Source organism: Myotis davidii, unplaced genomic scaffold, assembly GCF_000327345.1.
Source record: "Myotis davidii unplaced genomic scaffold, ASM32734v1 scaffold18, whole genome shotgun sequence".
Lineage (NCBI taxonomy): Eukaryota > Metazoa > Chordata > Mammalia > Chiroptera > Vespertilionidae > Myotis > Myotis davidii.
The window spans coordinates 5,954,121-5,977,019 of NW_006292696.1; the positions used below are offsets into that span (position 1 = coordinate 5,954,121).

Here is a 22,899-nt window from a genome sequence, read left to right on the forward strand (position 1 = left end):
TCTTACATTGTTTTTAAGTTGTAAGTACAATCACTAAGCACTGCAGAAGCAATGCCAAAGGAACTATTTCTGGCTGATTGTTGTTTTCTAATGGACAGAAGAAAACCTATGTCAATATTAGATTTAATGTATTTCTTCTACTCTGATCCAATTTAAAAAACAAAACAAAGCTTTTCATCTGGCAAAATGTGAATTTGAAGGCATTGTGGGAGATTATGGTGAACCTGTGGTGGCCCTGATGTGGCAGAGGTCATCATCTGTCCCCCCAACACCAGGACAACAGCTCTCACACAAAGCTACTGGTTACTCAGGGCCTGAGTGGGTCACGGACACTGGTTACCAATTTTATCAGTTGACCTTGGCTGAGAGAGACCTTAACTCTAGACTATTCTTCTGTAGAAAACTGCCTTGGCATTGGCCACCTCATCCCCTCATTCACCTGTAGAAACCTCCTCAGGCCTGGGTGTGGGCTGCCTGTCAGGATAGCCCTGCCTTATGCAGGCAGTAGGCTGGGCTCACTGATACGGTCCTACACCCACCAGTTTCAGAAGGAAAAGACACCAGACAATCAGCCCACATCCTTCCTACCTCCATGACCTCCTTTTTGCATTTCATTTTGATAAAACCGTATCTGTGTTCTTTTCAAGGCTCAGCTCAAACATTATCATCTCCTTTGCTTCCCACTCCACAGCTTCACAAATAATCTTACTCTTCAGGAAAGTTCCCCCACACTTTGCTTGTAGCTCCCTAATCACCCTACTGTTCTCTGCCTGGTGTCATATGGGTGCCCACTCATTGACTTTAAAAGTAAAGACCAAGTCTTGCCTGTCTTCAGTTTCCTCCCAACTCTTAGGACAGTGATTTTTCTAAGTCTGGGACTCAGTGGATACTGCGATTGTTGAATTTCAGGCACATGTATGCCATGTGGTAACAAAGGTTTAGAAAGACAAGACTACCCACGTTCGTTTTTCTAATAACAGCTATCTGATTACTGACATGTTCTGTCAGGGATTCATCCTTTAGTTATGGCTTTAATTTACTCCAGGATAGGGAGAACACTAAGCCAGAGGCGAACTATGGCCTGTGGGCTAAATCCAACCCTCTGCCCATTCTCATATGGAATAATTTTTATATATTTTGTCTTTTTTAAATTGAATTCTTTGGGGTGACATTGGTTAATAAAATTATATAGTTCCTTGGCCAGGTGTCTTAGTTGGTTGGAGCATATACCATACACCAAAAGGTTGCTGGTCCATTCTTGGTCAGGGCACATATCTAGGTTGCAAGTTTGATTCCCGATCAGATCACATACAAGAGGTAAGCTATCAATATTTCTTCTCACATTGATGTTTCTCTCTCTCCCTTCCTCTCTCTAAAAATTAACAAACATATTATCAGGTAAGGATTGAAAATAGAAAAAATAAAAATACGATTATATAGGTTTCAGGGGTACAATTCTATAATACATCACCTGTACATTGTATTGTGTGATCACCACCCCAAGCCAAGTCTCCTTTCCTCATCATTTATCCCTCTTTAACCCTCTCCTACCTCCCCCTAGTTCCCTTTCCCTCTTGTAATCTAATTTTTACATTTTTTTAATGATTGGTGAGGAAAAAGAAGAAAAATACTTTATGACACAGTAAGATCACATAAATTTGAAATTTTAAATTATATGAAATTCAGATGTCATTGTTGATGAATAAAATTTTACGGGAATGCAGCCATACCCATTTGTCTGGCAAGATGTGTCTGTGGCTGTTTTGCAGCAAAACAACAGTTAGCAGTTGAGTAGTTACCACAGAGACTATACATCCCACAAAGCCTAAACTGTTTGCCAGCAGACCCTGTGCAGAAAAAGTCTGCCAACCCCTGTTCTGAGGCATCCTCAGCAATGTCTATGATAGTGTGAAAAGGAGTTGGGTGATCTTTTTGATAAAGGAGGGAATTGGGGGAAAGCACAGAATGCCTGAAGGAAAAGAAACTTGGAAACAAGAGATGGAAGGAAACAGGTCTCTGGGTTTTGTGCATCTGGGTGGCAAAAATCTCTACTAAGCAACCTCAGTCTTTGTGGATTCTCACAGATGGTGGACATCAGCAGGGCAGATATTGGCTATTTTACACAAGCTTTCTGGTCTCTATTAAGGACTCTGCATGGTTCCTTTGGACAAATTATAAAACTAGGAAAGGTGAGAGTAGGACATTATCAGTCATTCTTTACCATCCCATGTACCAAAGCTAACTAACACCAAAGGGCTCTATGTAGCCCACTTGTCGGACTCAACCATGTGTGTGTGTTGGGGGGAAAGTGGGGGGTGGGAATCTATGTTGAGTGTATATCTGTATTTCTTTAGAGGGAATTCATTTTGGATGAATGCCAATGAATTATCACACTTGTGGGGATCATTAAACACTTGATGTTTTTAAATAAAGACATCAATTAGAACTTGGCTAAAATCAGTGCAGTCTTTTCAAGAGTTGGGGTGATAGTGTTTTGTTTAGAAAGCTGCTGTCATTTTCATGCATTTCTCCTCTTTTCTTATTACAGGGTAATGCCCTGTACTTCAAATCAGCCAGAAACGTGACAGTGAACATTCTCAATGACCAGACTAAAGTGCTAACTCAGCTGATAACAGGTAAGAGAAGAAAGAACCTCGCAGCGCCTGGTCCATGCTAAGCACTCAGAAAATGCAGAGCCAAAGCTTGAATGTAAACCATGTGAACTAAATAATGCAGTATCTGCTAACACGTTTTACAGGGTGGAGAAAGGGAAGGTAGCGTGTGCCCCATGCTTCTACCAAAGGGTAGAGTGTCTTCCTAAAGACACATTTAATGTATACAAATCCAATGATACTTGTTTAGGGGGAATAGACTGGTTTTCATGTAGCATCGACCCCAAACACAAGCCAGGGGCTTACTCTGATACTTAACCATGGAAAGGCTCTGCTTCGGCTCTGGAAGAAAGCCGGCTGTGTTGATGAGAGAGAGCACAGTGTATACAAAATGGTGCTCACCATACTTCATGGGGTATCAAAGGGATTTTTAATGATACTTTGAATTCAGCTGAATTTGCCAGATTCGCTGACTTTCAACTTACCTCAGCTGCAAGATGCAGATGTGCCCCCACTGAATATGTTTGCGTGGCTCCTTTTCAGATAGCAGATCTGCCCCTAACAGCTGTGGAAAGCACCTCCAGGGTAGTAAGCTGCATATTCCTGAAATGTAAACAGGGATTGATTGGCCACAATAATGCTTGGGGTGATAAACAGAGACCTCATGGCCATGGTAACGTGCTGTGTGGTATGACCAGTGCCCCCGGGGTATGACCAGTGCCCCCTCGGTATGTCACGAGCAGTAGTAAACAGAAATCAGCAAGCACCTCACAGTGGAAAGGAAAAAAGGAGGGGTCCAAATGGCATTGTTATATGTCCAAACAGAAAATGCCATTTTGTGGCCTCTGGGCTGAGAGGAAAGTGCACAGATGGACATTTTGAGAAAGCAGTTGCCCACCTGCCCTGAATGAAATGTTACTGCGACTGAAACATCTGGAACCCCACTCACACGCGTGGCCCAGGGAAACGGATGCCTGATGCGCAGTCGGGCTGGGGAAAGAGCCTCCCTGTTTGCCCCACGGGAGCCCTGCCTATGGCTGTCTGGGGTCCACAGCCCGTGGGTGACTGGGACCATCTACCAGTGAAGGACTCAGGGGTGGCAGGAGCAGTCCATAAACAGCTTGTTCCGGCGGGCATGCATGTGGATTGTTGGCGATGCTTACCGAACATCTGGCCCACAGTCACAATGCTAAATAATTAAATAAACAGCTTCAGTAAGCAGTGATTTAAGTAGCATGTGTGAAAATTGCCTCCAGGAGGGGAATAAATCCAACCTCCAGCTCCCAGAGTTCCACATTCAAAAGGAACTTATTTAGCCTGTTGATCATTTGCCATTTATTCGCAGTGGGAGATTTGGTTGACTTGAGAGATTTTGTTCTGATGAAGCTGAAACTGCCCAAATGACTATTTCTTAGCAAAAGGCAAAGAATCAGTTTTTTTCCCCGTTTCTTCCTCCTTGTCTTCTCATTCTCTCTCTCTCTCTCTCTCTCTCTTTCTTCTCTCTCTCTCTCTCTCTCTCTCTCTCTCTCTCTCTCTCTCTCTCTCTCTGTCCTTCCCTCCCTCCCACCCTCCTTCCCCTCTACTATTCTCTGATCTCTCTTGCCTCCCTCCTTCCCTGTCTTCTGTTTTTCTGGCTCTCCTGCCCAAGTCAGCCCCTCTTGGGAGCTGAGATACCTATCCTTAACTCTTAAGGTCAAGCACAAGATAGCTAATGTTAGCATGAGATGAGCAAAAGGCCCTTCTACCACTAGCTGGGAAGAGCCTTTCAAGATGATTTCTAAAGAGGAATAGCAGATGTGTTCAAAATATAATTCTAAGCACTCCTACACACACACCCCACCCCGAAAGTTTTCCTTCAGGCTTCTCCATTGACATTTATGCACACAGAGTTGGAGTATCAGGAGATTCTTCTAAAGTGTGTTATATTTACTGGTTTGCTTATCTGAGAGCAAATGACTCCCGTCGTCCAAGAGGCCAGGTTTACTATGGCAATCCAGAGGATTCAAGAATTCCCGTTTAGCTGGTGTGGCTCAATGGTTGAATGTTGACCTAGAAACCAAGAGGTCATGTTTCAATTCCTGGTCAGAGTATATGCCCTGGTTGGGGGCATGCATGTGGATTGTTGGTGATGCTTACGGAACATCTGACCCACAGTCACAGTGCTAAATAATTAAACAAACAGCTTCAGTAAGCAATGATCCCCAGTAGGGGGCATGCAGGAGGCAGCTGATTGATGATATTTCTCTCTCATTGATGCTTCTATCTCTCTACTCCCCCTCCCCCTTTATCTCTTTCAAATCAATAAAAACATTAGGGGGAAAAAAAGAATTCCCGTTTACCTAAGGAATGTCTCAAAAGCCCAGAAGAAATTGCAATATTAGCAACTCAGGTACCCTTTTCCGATGAAGCAATGCTTTAAGTGATGGTTCAGTTCCCAGGCTAGACCACAAATAGATTTTTGCCTTAGACCGCTGCTGATTTTAGTGTCCGCTCAGTAGTGGGTCCTAGCAGGAAACCCTGGGACCTGCCACAATAAAATGGTGGGGGGATCTTCCACAACATCTCGCCAGAGCGGGAAAGGGACCCAGTATCAAGGGAGTTGGGGAAAGAAATTCAACTGGATAGACTGCAGGCCTTTCCAGCATCCATATTGGTGGCCTGGGCCACTGCGGATGCATCCTAGTGAATCCCAGGTCTCCCAGTGGAGGAGATGAATGGAAAAGGTGCTTCATTTCACACACCGACTGCCATGCACAGAGGCGGTTAACTGGAGATTAGTTCCATGTTACACACAGTGGCTTTTCTACCTCAGAGAGGATCAATGGGCTCACCTCCTGAGTAGTCAGTCTCTGGTACCATTTGCATTCTCTCTAGAACAGCGATTTTCAACCTTTTCCATCTAATGGCACACATACACAAGTTCCTAAAATTCTACAGTACACCAAAATTATATGGTTTGCCTATCTGACAAAAACAATTGGTATAATGCTGATTCATTCACATGGGATGACTATTGTTGTGTTGGCAGTTGTCATTATTTGACAATCTAAGGGAAAAGAGGTCAGTGCCCCTGACTAAATAGTCAGATATTAAAAATTATTGTGGCATACCAGCGTGCCAGGGCACACTGGTTGAAAATCCTGTCCTGGAGTCTTTTTTTTTTAAGATCTCACCATGTCTGAGGAGGTTTGGCAGCACCAGATGAAATTGACAAAAGCTCAAACCATCTGCACAACTGAGCCCACAGTATGCTGTGAGGTTTTGGCTAAAACTACCAATTAATGAGTTTGATACACCCAACTGGTTCTGGCCCTTGGTAAATTCCATTTTGTGTTCTGAGAAGCCCTGCAAAGCAAGTAACTTAGTTGTGTTTTCTGTTCTCTGATTACTGCCATTGTCTCTTCAGTACACTCTCCTGTACACCACAGGTACCGATCATAAGTTTGGAGTAAACACAGTTTACACAGAGGCAGGTGGTCTCGACTCCTCAGGGGCCCCATCTCATGTGATGGCCCAGGTTCATGGAGGCAAAGTCCAAGTGTGTGTGTTCCCCAGAGATGTCACCACTTTGCCATCTGCTTGGATCTAGAGTGGGCAACCTGGACTCATCTGTGCCCATTCCAGGGTCATTCATTCATTCATTCATTAGTACCCCTATACCTCCTGATCCCCAATCACCCCCCTAAGAAAAGGTAACAACCCCGAAGCATTGACAAGTAATTCAGACTCTCCTGAAGGTTAGGGTGTCACCAAGAAAGTCATCTTAGTCCTCCCGGGACAATTAACCTGAAGCCCTCGCCGTACATCTCTATTCTTTCAGGCTCCCTCTCTACAAGCTCCTTTTCTATCTGCTCTGCGTGTTGATTCCAGCCTCCTCCTGCCTGGACAAATGAACATCCTTTTTTTTTTTTTTTATTGTGGAACAATTACGAAAGCTCAGCTCCAGACCCAGATCTGCCACTAATTCACCTGTTGACCTTGAGAGAGCACCCAACCTTCCTGCCGCTCGCTCTTCTCGCCGGCAGCATGGAGGCAGTCGGAGTAGACAATGCCCACGTCCTGTGGGTCTGCTAGTTCAGTTCCCCACTCACTAAGAAGCTTTTCCAATGCCCTTATTTTTATCAGAGGGCTAGTGTGGATGTTCTGGGAAGAGATCAGGTCTGCTGAGTGGACGTGATCATGTGTGTGAGGCAAGTGCCCTAAAGGGTCTCATAATTAATTTTTTCAGTGTGTTATGACCACTGCATTAGATGAGACAAGCACAGGAAAAATCCCCTACATTTCACAGTGTTTTTTGCCTCCAAAGTTCTTTTTATAAGCAGTGTAATGAGATCATTTTGCACTTCTGATGGGGGAGATAGGATAGGGTGATAGTTCAATTTTACAGACGCAGAAAATGAGGTTCGGAAAGAGCGAATGATTTGCCGAAAGTCACATTACCAGAAAATGAGCCGGGACATAATTCTTGCCTTCTGATCTTAGACTGATAGCCTTGACAAAGAGGAAAGCAGCCCCAGACATCCAGGGGCTGGCCTGGAACTCTCAGCCAGGCCTTCGGGTTTGCCCATTGGACCATAAATAATTGTCACAGAGCATCAACACCAGACAAGGCCACTCGGTGGCCAGGAAGGATAAAGACAAAACAAAGACAGCTCAGACAGAATGAAAACATTTATCCAAACCACAAAAATGACCAAACATTGCTTATCCTAGCTAATAAGACTGTTGTTTCTTTATACATTACACATTTGGCATGGCTCTGGTCTTCCCTACCTCTAGAAAAGATTTATTGAGGGGGTAATCATATAATTACCCCCACTTCCTGACAGCAGCTAATTCCAAGCAAAGTCTTGCTTCCTTAAACCCAGCCCTAAATAGCCTAATATAAGGCCAAATACTATATAATAGGTCCTTATTATTGACATGTCTCCTGTGGTTTCCCCAAGTGTGCGTCTCCCTCATAGCAATGAATACTAAACCCAACTTGTTCAACAACTGCTGTTTTCCTGGCCATTTTTGTCTGGAAAGCATGAAGACTCTTTTATTCCTACTTTTTGTTAATAATGAGAAGGAAGCAAAAATTCTATATCAGAATCTCCTGGAAAATTCTGGTTAAATATAAGATTTTTGGACCCTAACCAAAAATTATTTTTTCTGTATGAATTTCCAGGCCAAAAGATAAATTTCTTTGGACCTAACCTGGGCTTGATGAGGGGGATGACACTGGGCTTAGTCTGATGAACTTCATGTGTTCAGGTAGCTCCAACTCAGGCAGACTGAATTGTCTCCTTCTGGGTTTTTTGTTTTGTTTTTTAGGAATTCTAGCACATTAACTTGTTTTACTTTTCACATAGTACCTAAAACCCTCTGTGTCTATTTATTTATTTATTTATTTATTTATAAGCTAGAGGCCCAGTGCACGAATTTGTTCACTGCTGGGGTCTAACTGGCCTGCCCCAATCAGAGCCGATCTGGCCAAGTGGGCTGGGAGGAAGGGCCGCAGGTGGTTGGCCTGCCAGCCCCACCTCCTGGTCAAACTCCCGGTTGAACTCCCGATCGAGGGGACAATTTGCATATTAGCCTTTTATTATCTAGGATGTTTCAACTTATATGCATTTGTCTCCATCAGAAGATAAGTGTTTTAGGATCGGACACCTTGTCCTTTTTATGCTGCCATAGTCCCACCTTCAAGAATAGTCTCTGTTGTTATATGATAAACCCTCTGAAATTTATCTTCTATGGAATAAAATTCTAGCATAAAAGTTTCAACAACTTCCTAGGAAAGTCATTGCAAGATATTATAATCTTTCTTGCCAGGAAAGGATCTCTATTCTGAGGAAATAGACTTGTCTGGTGTCAGATGCAGCCAGTGGGTCAAGGGGACAGAATGGGACAGATTTCAGCTGAATGTAAAGTCCCCCTTTTACAACAGTTGGAGGTGGTCAAAGATAAGCTGGTTACTTCATTAGTGGTGAGCCCTTCTGTGCCTTGATGTAGTCAAGCTGAAATCTACAACTATGTGAAAGTAATTTGGTGGTTGAGCTGAGAGAAATCTCATTCAGGCATTAGTTTGGAAAAAGGACATGATGGCCTTTAAAATCCTAGCCTGAGAGCATATGATAAAAGGTAATTGACAAGACATGGCTGAAGTCATGAGCCTGATTTTCGTGGTTGACTTCTAAAATCCACTTACATCGGAGTCCAATGCAATCTTATCAGACGTATCCACTCTATGAAAAGTTCTTCGTAATTGAATGCAATGAGGCTAATGTATTCTCCCTTTCTCTCTTCCAGGTCCAAAGGCCGTAGAAGCCTACGGCCAAAAGTTTGAGGTAAAGACAGTTTCTGGAAAATTGCTCTTCTCTGCAGATAACAACGAAGTGGTCGTCGGAGCTGAGAGATTGCGAGTTTTAGGTACGGAAACATTTTCATTGGTCTGATGCTACTGTGTCCATTTGAGAGCAAGAGTGGAATGGTGTCTAGAGAAGTGATTTAGGCCAATTACCCGGATTCTCTTTTACACTTTATGTTGAATTAAAATTCTACTAAAAAAAGAAAAAAGAGGCTTGTGTTCATGCTCCGTGGGTTGGTTTTGGTTTGGCTTCTTTGTAGTCATGCTTTCTGAACATGGGCATGTGAGGTGATAAATTCCAAGCATGGAGCCCTTCAATTCTAAAATCTTTATGGAAAGTCTGTTACTTGAATCCAAACCAAAGTACTCTCATTGCCTCGTTTCTAAAAGTTCCGGGAAAATATATTACTAGGTCACACTTTGCATGATGAGGGAGGATCAGTCGACTCTGTGCTTATTTTTAAACTGGATTTTAAAATTGTATCATATACATAGCAATAAGGAATGAGCCACTTTTTCTGTGCACTCTATAGTTTTGTAGTTCTTATTCTAAACTTAAAATTGAAGTTATTCCTAGTGGAAAAAACTATAAGCCACCATATGCAGACGACACAGTGAGCTGGGGCTGCTCTCCCACAATCTTTCAGGTCCCAGCCATTCTCATCTTCCTCCTGAATTATTTGGAAATGGTTCTCTTTTTTTGGACCTTCTGACTATAGTATTGCTGGTAGAATATACTGTAATATGGATCATCTCTACTTCTATATCTATATATCACTAGACTTCAACCACAGTATTCTTCTTCCCTATCCACCTCTCTGCCTATAAGATATACTGTATGTCATCATTATATTAATATATTAAAAACCTACAAATCCGTTTTTCACTTTTTATACTCTTGGATACTTATGAAAACTTTTACTGGGTTACTGAAAAAATTTAGTCTTATTAGAAAATTTTTAAAAAATCACCTAAGGAACTTCTGAAAAGTTTAGGTTCATAGATCCAACTGTGACTTACTGAGGTAGGAGCTCTGGTGGAAGGGCCCAAGAATGTGTTTGTAAAAACACTTGCAGACCCCGGCTGGTGTGGCTCAGTGATTGAGTGTCTGTCGATGAACCAGGACGTCAGGGCACGTGCCTGGGTTGTGAGCTCGATGTCCAGTAGAGGGCGTGCAGGAGGCAGCCGATCAATGATTCTCTTATCATTGATGTTTCTATCTCTCTCTTCCTCTCCTTTCTCCTCTCTGAAATAAATAAAAAGGTATTAAAAAAAATTAACACTTGCAGAAATTTCTATGGTCCCGTAGTTGGAGGCATTGAATCTGAGAACACAATAAATTAGTGTTTTGTGGCTGCTCTGGTGCTTGGCTGATCTGGATCTTAATCCCTGCTCTGTCATCTTTTAGCTGTGTGACTTTGGCTAGTTACTGACAACCTAGCCAGTTTTTTTTTTCTGTTTAATTGGAGTAAGAACATCTACCATCTCAAATTACCCCTACAGTTAAATGAGATTAGATTATGTGTACTTGTCACCGTGCCTACCTCAAAACAGTACTAAGCCAATAGTAGCTGCTGCTGCTGTTAATACTCCTGCTACTGCTTCTATTAATAATACTAATACTACTTTTCCTTCTGTTGTTCCCTAAGAGTCTCTGAAATGCAGGGGTTACTAGTAAAAGCTCAGAAATTAACCCACTATGATTTTAACCCATCTATATCCTTTACTAGCTGTGTGCCTTTAAGTAAGTTATCTAACCTCTCAGTGCCTGTGTTTATTCATCTACAAAATGGGGGAAGATTAATAGCAGTATATACCTTCTAAAATTCTTGAAAGGATTGAATGAAATAATCTATGTAAAGTGGGTAGTAAGTTGGCTAACAAATAAGTGTTGATGAAGTGCTGGCTGGAAATTATTTGTTCTCAGTATTATTAGTTTCACTAAGCATGTCCTTTCTCCTCCATCACTGCTGTCCTCCTCCTGGTCACCGCCTTTGCCCTCAGTCAATCAGCTTGTCTGGTCTGTTTCTCTCTCTCCTACTCTCCCTCTCCCTCCCCATCAATCATCCCACCCTCCACTCTCCCACCTGTATGTGTCCCTGACTTCCCTATCCCTGTCACTGGCCCCATTGTGCTCCCCTGTCAGTCACAAAACTTCAGCATCATCCTGACCAACACCAAACTCAGCAGAATCGTAAGATGGAAGTGGCTCTCCTGAGGTTGTTCTTCGGAAGTGAGAATTCAGGGTGCAGAGGCAGAGAGTGGAGGACAGCTAATCCCTGGTCAGGTGCCCCCTGTGGTATGAACTGGAACAACACTCTGTCATCTTGCTTTTTCCAATCTAGAGAGTTGGTTGTCTAGAGAAGTTTAAAAAAAAATTTAATTCAGCAACAAAGTCTTTTACAAATAAAATTTTATATCAAACTCCAATAAGTAAAATATATGAAAGGCCAGGACTGCTCTGGGTTGTGGTTGGGGCTTTGGGAGGCAGAGTTCAGAGATTAGAGTCATAGCTGCAGAGTTTCATTCTTTCCCTCTTTATGTACTACCTCTTAGTGCTTATTTTTAAAACCTCTTAAGTGCATGGTCTTTAAAAAATAAAGTCTGTTGACCACTTGTTGTGATCCAGGTACCATGCTTCCTATGCATTCTTCCATTTACATCTGTGAGGTAGGCACCGATTTTGTCACCCCCATTTTACCGGTGACAGAACTCAGCCCTGCACAGTAAAGGCTGAGAGCCAGGAGTTCTGAATGCAGACTGTTTACTTGAAAGCATTATACTTTCCTGCCTCCTCAAATGTATCCCATATTCAGATGAGTAAACTAAGGCTTGAAAAAAATGAAGAAAGTTGCCCAAGATCACATTCAAACCCTTGCCTATGGACTCCAGCCTCAATGCACTTAACTGCACGTAAATATGCTAGTTCTAAGACCCTTTCCAGCTCTCACAGTTAATAGATTTTCCCTATTATTTGTAGAAATGGTACTTTCCATGGTAGTGCTAGATTTGGGGCTTTAATCATACACACACACACACACACACACACACACACTGCTGACTGCAGCCTACAAGAACTGCCCTTACCTAGCTCAGGAGTAATAAATTCAAAAACTGTCAGCTCTAAGGTATGAACTAATATTTCAATTTCTCTCCAAAAGGGTTAGAGCTGGGAAAGAAAGAAAAGTCACAAGCTCAAATGGTGTTTGGCACTTCCCATTAGTTTCTTAGTGCTCCATGAATCAACTCGCTGCTTTTAAATCTGACTTTGCAAAGATACCGAGTAATTGTAGATGTCCCAACCCTTTGGTTGAATCTTAGTGTACAAAACTATACTGGTATCGCTTAAGAACCTTCCTCCACCCACCCCACCACTGTGCAGACTAAGGGCTGAAAAATTATTGGAGCGTTTGGTCTCTTCAAGGCCGGTGGATGTTGTTGTAATTGTTACTTATGCTTGCGATGGGTCTCTTCGATAAAATCTGTCTCTCTCCGTCATTAGGAGCATTTGTTTTTTATGTAAAGGCATAGAAAGAAAGCATCATGATAAAGACCAGTGCTGAGATTAGGAAATGACCACCCCACAAATCTCACGTCAGCCTACTCAGTGAAATGAGCCTCGTGGGTTGCAGAAACGAGCTTCCTGTCAGCTGGGAGACCGCCATATGGTGCGGAACAAGAAATTTAGGCAATTTCATCTTTAGCTTAGTGAGAAGTTTGTCTTTTTCAGTGGTCAGACAGCCAGACTAACCTTACAGAGAGGGCACTGGCTTATCACCTTGATTTATAGAAGAGCAAACTGAAGCACAAAGTGAAATGCAACTTGACCTAAGTTCCACAGGGGAAACTGGTGGAGTCAGGATCTGAACCCGGGCAGCCTTACCCATGACCCTCAATGGCCTCTTTTACAGTGACCTTCAACTTCTCCAAATTCCACAGTGCATGGGCATCAATGTGAGTGGGAAAGAACAGGGCCACAGTTGTTCAGCTGTTCCTCTGCTTTCGCCTTCTCTATACTCTGTGGTTCCCACAGTTCTCCCACATCTGACTTTCTCTGCTCCCCTCACTGATGCTTTTTTCACCAAATAAACTATGTGGATTCACACTTGGCATCACATGTAGCCACCCCCACGGCTCAGTCCTAGTTTTTCTCTGTTCACATTTCTGTGGGAAATTACATACAGTTGAAACATTTGTTCTTTTCAGCTGACCCCCAATTCTGTATTTGCCTTGAACTGTCTTCTCAATTCTCATTCCAAATTCCCAGACAGCCTGGGCTTTTCTGCACGGCTGTCTTTCCATCACTTCAACTTCATCACCTGCAGCTGAACTTACGTCTCCCGACCAAGCTCCCGCCTCTCCAGAACCCACTTCATTCTCCATATGGGGCCACCATTCCCCTCATCTCCAAGGCCTTGCTTTTATTCGGGTACCAGACCCTGTCTTTCTTCATATGGGCATGTCTGTACCAATTTTGAGTTTTCCATATTACAAAGATACCTAATTGAGTCTGACACAAGAAAACTTAGATCTGTAGTTAGGCCCATCAATTACCCAAAAAGGTATCAATTCGTGTGCAAGATGAGGTGTGGTAGAGTTTAATTTTAATTACAAAACAAAAATATTAAATATGGTACAGGAATGGTCTATTAAGAGCAGCAAGAAAATTCACAACATAGGCCAGTGCATTGAAGAGGCATCTTGGTGGAGACAGCAGGGAAACATAATTTTGATTTTCATTAATGGCCTATTTCATTGAATAATGAATTGAACATTATAGCATTTATAAACAAAGCATAATTATAAGGTGTTATTCTAATTGCTAATTAGGTCTATTTATATTCTAGATCCCTTTTTTAAATATCGGCTCTAGATGCCACTTGATGCTAATTATCCAAGTTATGTTATCATCAACTGAAAAACATTTTTAATTAAGTCTAAAGCCGTTTAAATTAGCATAAGATTTATAGAACTTTAAATGTGGTCTGATGCTTTTATTGTTTTTTTAGAAAGACATCAGATGATATATTTAGCCTTTTGAATTAGTTTTTGATGAAACATTCTACTGCAACCTGGCAATTGATAATTATGATGAAAGGAATGGGGTGTTCTTAGTAGTATTCGTTCATTAAATCTGCGTATCACATCCATATATGATATCTCCGAACCACTACTGTTGGCGTCTTGGAGATGCAGAGATGAAAGTCGCTGCTCTATCAGGGAGCTGCCCAACGGGGAGGTGACACACACATACAGATATCTGAGAGCCCAAGCAGAAGACAAGCTGTTGGTTGGATAGAACAAAGTGACTATAGAATTATAGAGTCCAGCTGTGGTGGGGTGGTATCCAAGAGAGAGTTTACAAAGCTTGTTAAATGAAAGGAGTATTTGAACTAGGTTTGACTATGGATTACGGGAAAACCAGAGAGAGCGCGTTTGTTTGGTGGATAAAATCACATACATTTATCAGTCAGGACTCAGATGGTTTAAATAATACAAGTCCAACTAGAGCCACAGGAGGGAAGATTTATTGCCTCACATGATAGAAAAATTCAGCAGTAGACGGCTTCAAGGTAGATTCAGTGGCTCAAATAATGTGACCAAAATTCAGTCTCTCTCTTTCTTATGCCATCTCTCAGCTCTGTTTTCCAATTTGTATTTTGTCTTCAACGCTGCTGGTGAGCAGAGAGAATATTTTCTTCCCTATGTAAATCCAATGAAGTCCTATATTTTCTTCAACTGGACTGTCTTAGGCCATGTGCCCATCCCTGGATGAGTTGTGACCATGGTGATGGGGTATGCTTATTAACAAGGTGACCTTGGTCATATCTCCTTGGTTAGAGCCGGAAATATTGCTGGAAGTGCAAATGACAAAACTGAAGCTGTCCTACTTCAGGCACATCATGAGAAGTCGGATGTTTTGGAAAAGACAATAGTGCTGGGGAAAAGGAAGGCATCAGGAAAAGAGTAAGACCAAACATGAGATGGATCGACTTTATAAAAGAAGCTGTAGGCACAACTCTGCAGGAGCTGAGTAGGGCTGCTTGGGATAGGTCTTGGTGGACATCACTCATTCATAGGGTTGGCAAAAGTCAGATCTGACTCAATAGCATGTTACACACAGAGCTAAGATTGGAAATGACTGAGAGTGAGATGAGGGGTGACCAAAGGAAAATTGGGGTGTTGCTACCAGGACAGGGAATGCATGCTGGGCAAAGATCAATAGAAAATACTCATTATACTAATCAAAGGTATGATCATGAAAAGTCACGACCAGGTATATGAAACGGTGGAGCCCAGGTTTGTGAAGGCTGTCAGTGGAAGATACTTTCTAAGTCTCTCCCCCTTGCTTGCTCAGCTTCAGTTGCGCTGGCCCCCTTCCTTCATCACCAAGCATGTTTTCACCTCTCAGCATTTCTACTTACGCTCCCCTCTGCATAGAATCCTCTTTTGTAGTCTTTGCATAAAAGATCTCTTGCTTTACGGCTCAGCTATGACTTCATCGAAGAGTTCCTTCTTAACCACCTTATAAAGATAGCATGTTCCCACTCTCCATGTGTATGCCAGGAACTGGATGAGTATGGCCTGTGGTTTTGCCCATCACATAGCCATGCTCATTTGCATTGTCTGTGGTTGCTTCACATGACAACAGCACAGGTGAGTAGTTGAAACCAACCACATAGCCCACAAATCCTAAAATATTTATTATTTGGCACTTTACAGAAAAAAGTCGATTTGTGGTCTGTAACTTTTATTTTCCTTTATTCCTCTTCAGAGCAGTTATCACAACATGACATAGAACATGGACACATGTGTTTATTTTCATCCTCTCCTCATTAGAATGGAAGCTTCATGACAACAGGAATTTATATTTTTCAGAGTCTAGAATAGAGCCTGGGTGCATAGTAAGTGCTCAGTAACATTTGTTGCATGAGAAGATTGAAAGATTTTTGACATTGCAATGTTTTCTAACCAATCTGATGGTAGAGAGAAAAGGAGGGAGGGAGAAGCTACACCTAACTCGAGAGAAGACGATAATGGTGTTGAGGGCTCATCAGGACTTACTCTAGGATAGAAATAGAAGAGAAAAAATTGGAAAGATCATCTTGAAGGAGAACCAGTGGAAACCTGGTAACTCACTAGATGTGGGGGGTCAAAAGAGGGGAGTTGTGATGCTGCATGTGCCTTGTCAGTCAGACAGTTATGATGCCATGAACAGAAATTTCTAGGAGCAACAGTAGATTTGGGATTGAAGATAAATAGTTCATCCTAGCCTTGGCTGGTTTGGCTCAGTTGGATAGAGCGTCAGCCTGTGGACCAAAAGGTCCTGGGTTCGATCCCGGTCAAGGGCACATGCCCAGGGTTGCGGGCTTGATCCCCAGTAGGGAGCGAGCAGGAGGCAGCCAATCAATGATTCTCTCTCATCGTTGATGTTTCTATCTCTCTCTCCTCCCTTCCTCTCTGAAATCAATAAAAATATATTTTTAAAGCGGCAGACTTTCCATCAAAACCTGCCAGAGCCCCAGGTTTCCTGCGATTTTCTTCAGGGGTAGACGTCTCTCTCATCGATGTTTCTCCCTGTCTATCCCTTTCCTTTCTTCTCTGTTGAAAGTCAATAAAACATATTTAAAAAAAAAATAGTTCATCTTAGATGCCCTGGGTCTTATTGCCTGAGGATCTCTCTAAGGGAGAGACCAAGTGTCCAGGAACAATGCCAGCAGTAAAGCCTGTAAGAGATGCCCCATTGAGCAAACAGGTCAGAGAGTCATCCACATAGATCCAGTAGATGGACCCCTGAGAGGGGATGGCCTGGAGTGCATCCTGCAGCAAGAACTTAGAGGAGGTCAGCCAATGAAGTGTTACCATGGAGACTCCTCCCCCACCCACTTTTTTCTCAGAAGGAGGCTCCAGGGTGGTTTTACAGAGGCCACAACTGCCTCCCAGAGGCATTCTCAGAAGTGGGGGGCCTATCTCGTGTTCCTTGCTTTTCCTAATCTACTCTGCCTTTCACCAAGAGAACGATCTCCGAGGCTCTAGAGTGGGACAGATCTGGCTCTGCCATCCTACCAGCCATGTGATGGTGGCTACGTCCTTCACATCACTTAGGTAATAGTTACAGGTTCTAAGTAAACAACCTCTCCCCCTTTCCTTTTTCTTTGCATTCACCTTATTCTCTCCTTTCTGAAGTTTGTCATCCTGAGTGGAAGGAAGCACAAGAGAGGCTGAAGGGTGATAGTAAAAAGTGGAACACGGTTCCTCTTAGGTGGTGGCAAAACCTGAATAATTAGACATTGATCCTCGGGAGCTGAGAGCCTGCCAATCTAATAGGAGCATTTGGGTAACAAACCAGGGAAGCCTGAACCTTGCCAGGACCTCCTCCCGCGCTCTGTTAGCTCTCGGTTATCGTTAGCAGAGGAAATCTGCAGGGGATTCAACTATTTAATAAGATCTGCTGGCCGCAGAGTTCTTCTCTGGCACCTCGTTCCAAAGTTGGTTTATTATTTACAGGAATAATGCGTTAGATCATAAAGATACACTTCCCATAAATAATGTGGGGAGAAGTCCAAATATAAAAGAGTCTCAGATGAACAACCCCAACCTTAATAAACCAGAGGGGCGCGATGAGGAAAAGCACAATTCTGGAACAGAGAAATAATAATGGGGTTTTATCTGAAATGCTTCTGGGAGTACAGCTCCCATAATTCCCCAAGAATTAAAAAGAGCCAGTCCCAAAGCCGCGGTGCTTCCACCCCTGAGTTTCATGCATTCATCATCACCCGTGTGCCCGAAGCTGCCAGGGTTCAGCTTCAGCCCTCAGGCTTCCGGGTGCATTCCTGGCGCAGGAGGAGAAGGCATCTGCTGGGCCCCGCACACTTTCCCGTTGGCAAGAGGCAGATGTGATTTAAGATCAGCATGATGGATTCATCATCCTGGGTAAACATCCCCAGCTGTCCCTGCAGCCTTACCTTAGCAGACCTCTCAGCTGCCCCGCCATTGTCTCCCTCCTCACAAGCCGGGCTGAGGAGAGGAAAAGGCAGCTGGGGACATTCTTGTCAGCTTTCGAGACTGATTAAGGCGTTGATGAGGCTCAGGGTTTGGCTGCTGTGAGGAAAACCAATTCCAGCGCTCACCGAGGAAGGGCTACGTTTCTGTTCTTTGTGTTTGTTTGTGGAACCGACAGGGCTTTAATTTCTCTATCAAGCTCTTCTAATGTGCTTTCAGGCATCTGTTGGCTTGTTGTTATCATCAAAGTTTTCTTCTTGCCAGTTACTACCAAGAACAGAGTATTTTCGAACATGGAGACAAACGTCTGCCAGGCCATCTTCGACATCCAGTGGCTTTTCATGTGGTCTAGCTATTATTTCCTCTCTCATTAATTATAGTCACTGTTGCAAAATATTCTCAGGCAACTAAATGGTCACCTGAATTGAACTTTTTTTCTTCCTTCCTGGCAGAGGCCAAGGGGAATGTTGGTGACACTAGGAATTTCATGAGATGACAACATGAATAAGAAACTCTCAGTGTGCGGACTAGGGAAGGAAATTGATTCTATTCTCCTTTATGGGAGGGACTAGAGTTTAATTCTGCTTATTTGAGTGGGAGAAAAGGGCACTGAAATGCTTTCTTTAGCTCCGTATGCTTTCCCTCACACCCTGCTCTACGCTTGGCCGTGTGCCACTCTTCTCAGCTCCTTTTGTACCCCGGCTTCCCTAGAAATAGTGGAGAAGGTGCATCCAAGCAGAATAAATAGGGAGAGAGAGGGAAGAGAGAATATCCAGAACCTTCAGGGCACGGGACAGAAGCAAATGCCTAAGTTTCTCTCCCCTGGTCTATTGTGCAGGACGACAGACGGGTTACACGGGCCTGGCGTTTGGAGACAGACTGCCTGGATTCCCTCCCAGCTTCAGTGGTATAACCTTGGGCAAGTTTCTGAATTGCTGCATATCTGGATGTGAGGGTATACAAGTGCCTGCAAGTCCTTGGCACAGTGCTAAGCACATAATATGGGGCCAATGTATGGGTGTCTATTACCCATTGTCCTTTCCGCAAATTCCTGTCGAGTGCCATCTGTGCAGCTGTCACCAATCGAAGTTCAATTTCCAGGTATAAGGACACAGCATAAAAGTTCCCTGATCTGAAATAGATAGTAGGGTGTCAAAGAGGTAAAAGGGTGTCAAAGGTAATGGGATATCATGTAGGTAAAAGGGCGTCAAGTAGGTAAAGGGTGTCAAAGGTAATAGGATATCACATAGGTAAAAGGGTGTCAAAACACATGCCCAGTAAAATATTAAAAAGGAGTGAAAATATTTCTTATAAAGGTAAATAAAATATATCAGCTAGTATTTGAGTGTCGTGTGTGCTGAGCAGACTTGGTGAAAAGTGCTGGAGACGGGAACAGGAGCCGAGCCTGCCGAGGGCCCTGGAGAACCTTCCCAGGGCGGAGGCTGACTCAGCAGGTGGAGGGATGTGAGCAGCAGCCTCCCAGGCAGCAGGACCAGGGGCAGGTCCTGCGTGACAGAGGAAGTGGGATGAGCCGCCATGGTTTTTCCAAAAAATAGGCATATTTGGATTTGTCTTTTGGGAAGAGATGGTCATTATCAGCATAGAGTAAGCAGGAATTGCTTACTTCCCCAAAAGCCTAAGTTAAGGAGCCCACTCTGGGTTCTGCTAGAATATAGCCTCCCGAGGACTTCTCCCTGTCCGCAGTGTACTGTGCAGGGTGTGACTGAATTGCTAACGGGAATAGTTGATATGATCTTGAAGTTCTAGGCCAGAGAAGAATCAAGTAAAGATGGGCACTTAAAGCTAGTTATGATGCAAGGGCTCTCACGGGTCAGGAAAGAAAGGGAGTGAGTGACTGAAACAGGACGGCTCTTGGCATTAGGTAAGCCATGGTGTAGGCAGTTCTCACTTTTTTTAAAAAAAAAAATCAATACATGCAATAAATATTCACTGAGTGCTTACTCTGGCCAACTGCTGTGATGACCAAAGGGACACGGGGCCCCTGTCTTTTTGGAGCCCACAGCCAAGCAAGAAAGACAGCTGTGTTACACATTTACATGAGAAAAATGTGTCTTATCATGAAGGAAGTTCAAGATGTCATGAACATATACAATTAGGAGATTTTAATCTAATTTTGCAAGTAAGGAAAGTCTTCCCCAAGGAAATGATGATCAGGTTGAGACTGGAAGGATGAATAGGAGTCAGTGAGGAAAAGGGCATTGGAGGAGCTGAATTTGGGGCATGTATACAACATCCTGGGGAGCATGATCTTCTTGGAAAAGGCAGCTAGACATGGAGGTCAGGGCGCTGAGCACCCAGGCATGAAGAGAGGCAGGCCAAAATTGTAACGGGTAACGTTTCTTAAACACTTATTCTATCCTGACACTGTTCAGATCTCTTTACATGTGTTAATTCAATTCTCACAGCAGCCCTCTAAGACAGGTTTTATTATTATGCTCCTTTTACATTTGAGCAAACTGACAAGTAGAGAGCTAAGTTGCCCAAGGTTATGTAGCAAGTTAAATGGCAGAAAGGAGATACCCAGATAATCAAGCTCTATAGCTTGTATTTTGTTGGTTATTATAACCCCTTTGTTGAGATATAATTCATATATCAAATGATTTACCCATTTAAAGTTTGAAATTCAGTATTTTAGTATAAAGAACCTATGCTTTTATTACATACACATAGCTGTAAATATACATGCACACATAGCTACAAATGTATATATACATTCCTATATTATGTTTCAGATGTGTAAGTATGTTAGATGCATTTATTCTCTACGTCATATAAATATATAGATTTTATGTATATACATATACGAGGATCATTATAGAGATGTGTGTAGATGAATCTATAATAATAAAAGCATAGTATGCTAATTAGACTGGACATCCTTTCAGACGAAGCCGGGGCTGTAGCCGTGGAATCAAGGAAGCTGTGAGGGAGGGATCCAGGCAGCCGCCGCAGCTGCGAAGGCCTACTCTTGCACGAATTTCGTGCATCAGGCCTCTAGTCTATTATAAAATCATATTGTAGTGGGCACCTTATACCATATTAAGGCATTTAATAGTTAGGCTTCAAACTAGGGAGCTACAAGATCTGATTTGTGAGGAATATCGGCCAGGGAGTGGGTGGGACAAATCCACTGATCACGGGCCCAAATGCACCCATGATGTCTATGCCGGGTGGTTCCCTTTAAAAAGACATTCCAAAAGGAAAGTTAGGCAGCCCACTCTACCAAACTTGCAGGCTCGCAGAAGTCTCACATAGGTCTTTGTTACTGTCAGCCCAGAGGAAACAGGCTGAGCCTGGGAGGAAGGGCAGGATTATCCAGGTTGGCCAATGAGTTCTGCAGACAGGGCACTGTTCTTCCCACTCTCCGGACCTGAGCAGGGGTCAAGCACATTTAACACACTTGTATCAGAGGCTTGGGAAAGAGATTGCACTTAAAAAACAAAGGAGAGAGCTGATATGAAATCAATAGCAGTGCCGATGAGCTGTGGGGGAAGGTAATGTGCTTTTCTTCTTTGGCTGTGAAATGCATCTCAGCTGCCAAGGAAAATGACTTTCCCTCTCGACTTCCTGTCTGTCAGCTGATGGGTTATTGGGAAGTACTGAGGCTCCGTGCTCAGCGGCATGTTTAATGAGGGCATCCTTGCACCAGAGCCTCAGCCAGTTCCTCTGGCCTAATTCTCCCTCCCACCCAGGACCCTGAAAATATGCCTCTCCTTGGCAAATTCTAGTCAAAGATTTTTGGTAGAGCAAGAAACACCAGGGCCTCAGATCTATACGGCGTGGTCTCTGCCAGCCTTCGGGAATTTAAGCTGGAGCATAAGATAGAGAGGTGTACCAGAGAAACTCGTGTGCAAGGCTGAGCACCCGAAAAGTGGCCCAGAGCTTTCGGGCCACGGAATTCCAAGGAGAGGCCTTCACTGAGAAGTGGAGATATGTTAGCCCTTGAAGGATTTCCCTGTGTTCCCTTTGGGGGGTAGGTAACATCAAAAACCACTGTTGTGGTATCCTATGGTAACTGAGCTTCAGTTTCAAACCTCAGTCCTGTCTCCTGAACAAGTGAGAGGTAAAAAAGGAATCATGGCATCGGAGTTGAATTGACTTTTTAAAAATGATGGCTTTCCTCTTTCTCTCCCCATCTTCTGTCTGCCCTCCTTTCCTTCTTTTCTTCCATGGTCCTAATACTGAACAATTATAAAGTGTGAGAAGCCAGTTTGGGGAATGTCTGTGCCACCACAGAGCACAGGTGGGCTAACACAGGAGCTAATGAAATTTGAGAAAACTGGATTATAATCACTCTCTGAGCAGTAGCATTTAGGTAGACCAGAACACTTGCATATTTTGTTGCTGTCATCCTATTTGATCCCCAGAACCATCCTTAAAAGTTCTCAGGATATGAAAAAAAGGACACCTCCAACCTCCATCAGTCACCCCACACCTCTCACTAACAGTGGGTAGGCCCCTGCTGTGAGTGTGGTCCTCCCCCAAGCACCGCTGGGAAGGAGGCAGAAAGTCCTGAGAGATGCACTGTGATCTGAACACACCTGCCTGATGTTTATGCTAGGCGGCCATTCTGAAAGAGCCTTCTCCTTTTTCCTGCCATGGACCCCTTCCACACCTCTCACTAACAGTGGGTAGGACCCTGCTGTGAGTGTGGTCCTCCCCCAGCACCACTGGGAAGGAGGCAGAAAGTCCTAAGAGATGCACTGAGATCTGAACACACCTGCCTGATGTTTATGCTGGGCGGCCATTCTGAAGGAGCCTTCTCCTTTTTCCTGCCATGGACCCCTTTCTGGGCTGATGAAGACGGTGGACCCCTTCTCACAATTATATTTTAACCTTTTATACAAAATGCACAAGGTTACCAAAGAAAACAAATGACATACATTTATCAACATATAAAAACAAATTTGT

General features: G+C 43.4%; 1 protein-coding gene across 1 annotated transcript in view; it reads left to right on the forward strand.

The window, feature by feature from the left end:
* Window positions 1–22,899, forward strand: part of SGCD (sarcoglycan delta) — a 301,109-nt gene that overhangs the window by 189,238 nt on the left and 88,972 nt on the right. Inside the window, exons 4-5 of the mRNA XM_006766292.2 lie at window positions 2,549–2,636; window positions 8,907–9,026. Of these exons, the coding sequence (XP_006766355.1) occupies window positions 2,549–2,636; window positions 8,907–9,026 (208 nt within the window). The remainder of the gene's footprint in view (window positions 1–2,548; window positions 2,637–8,906; window positions 9,027–22,899) is intronic.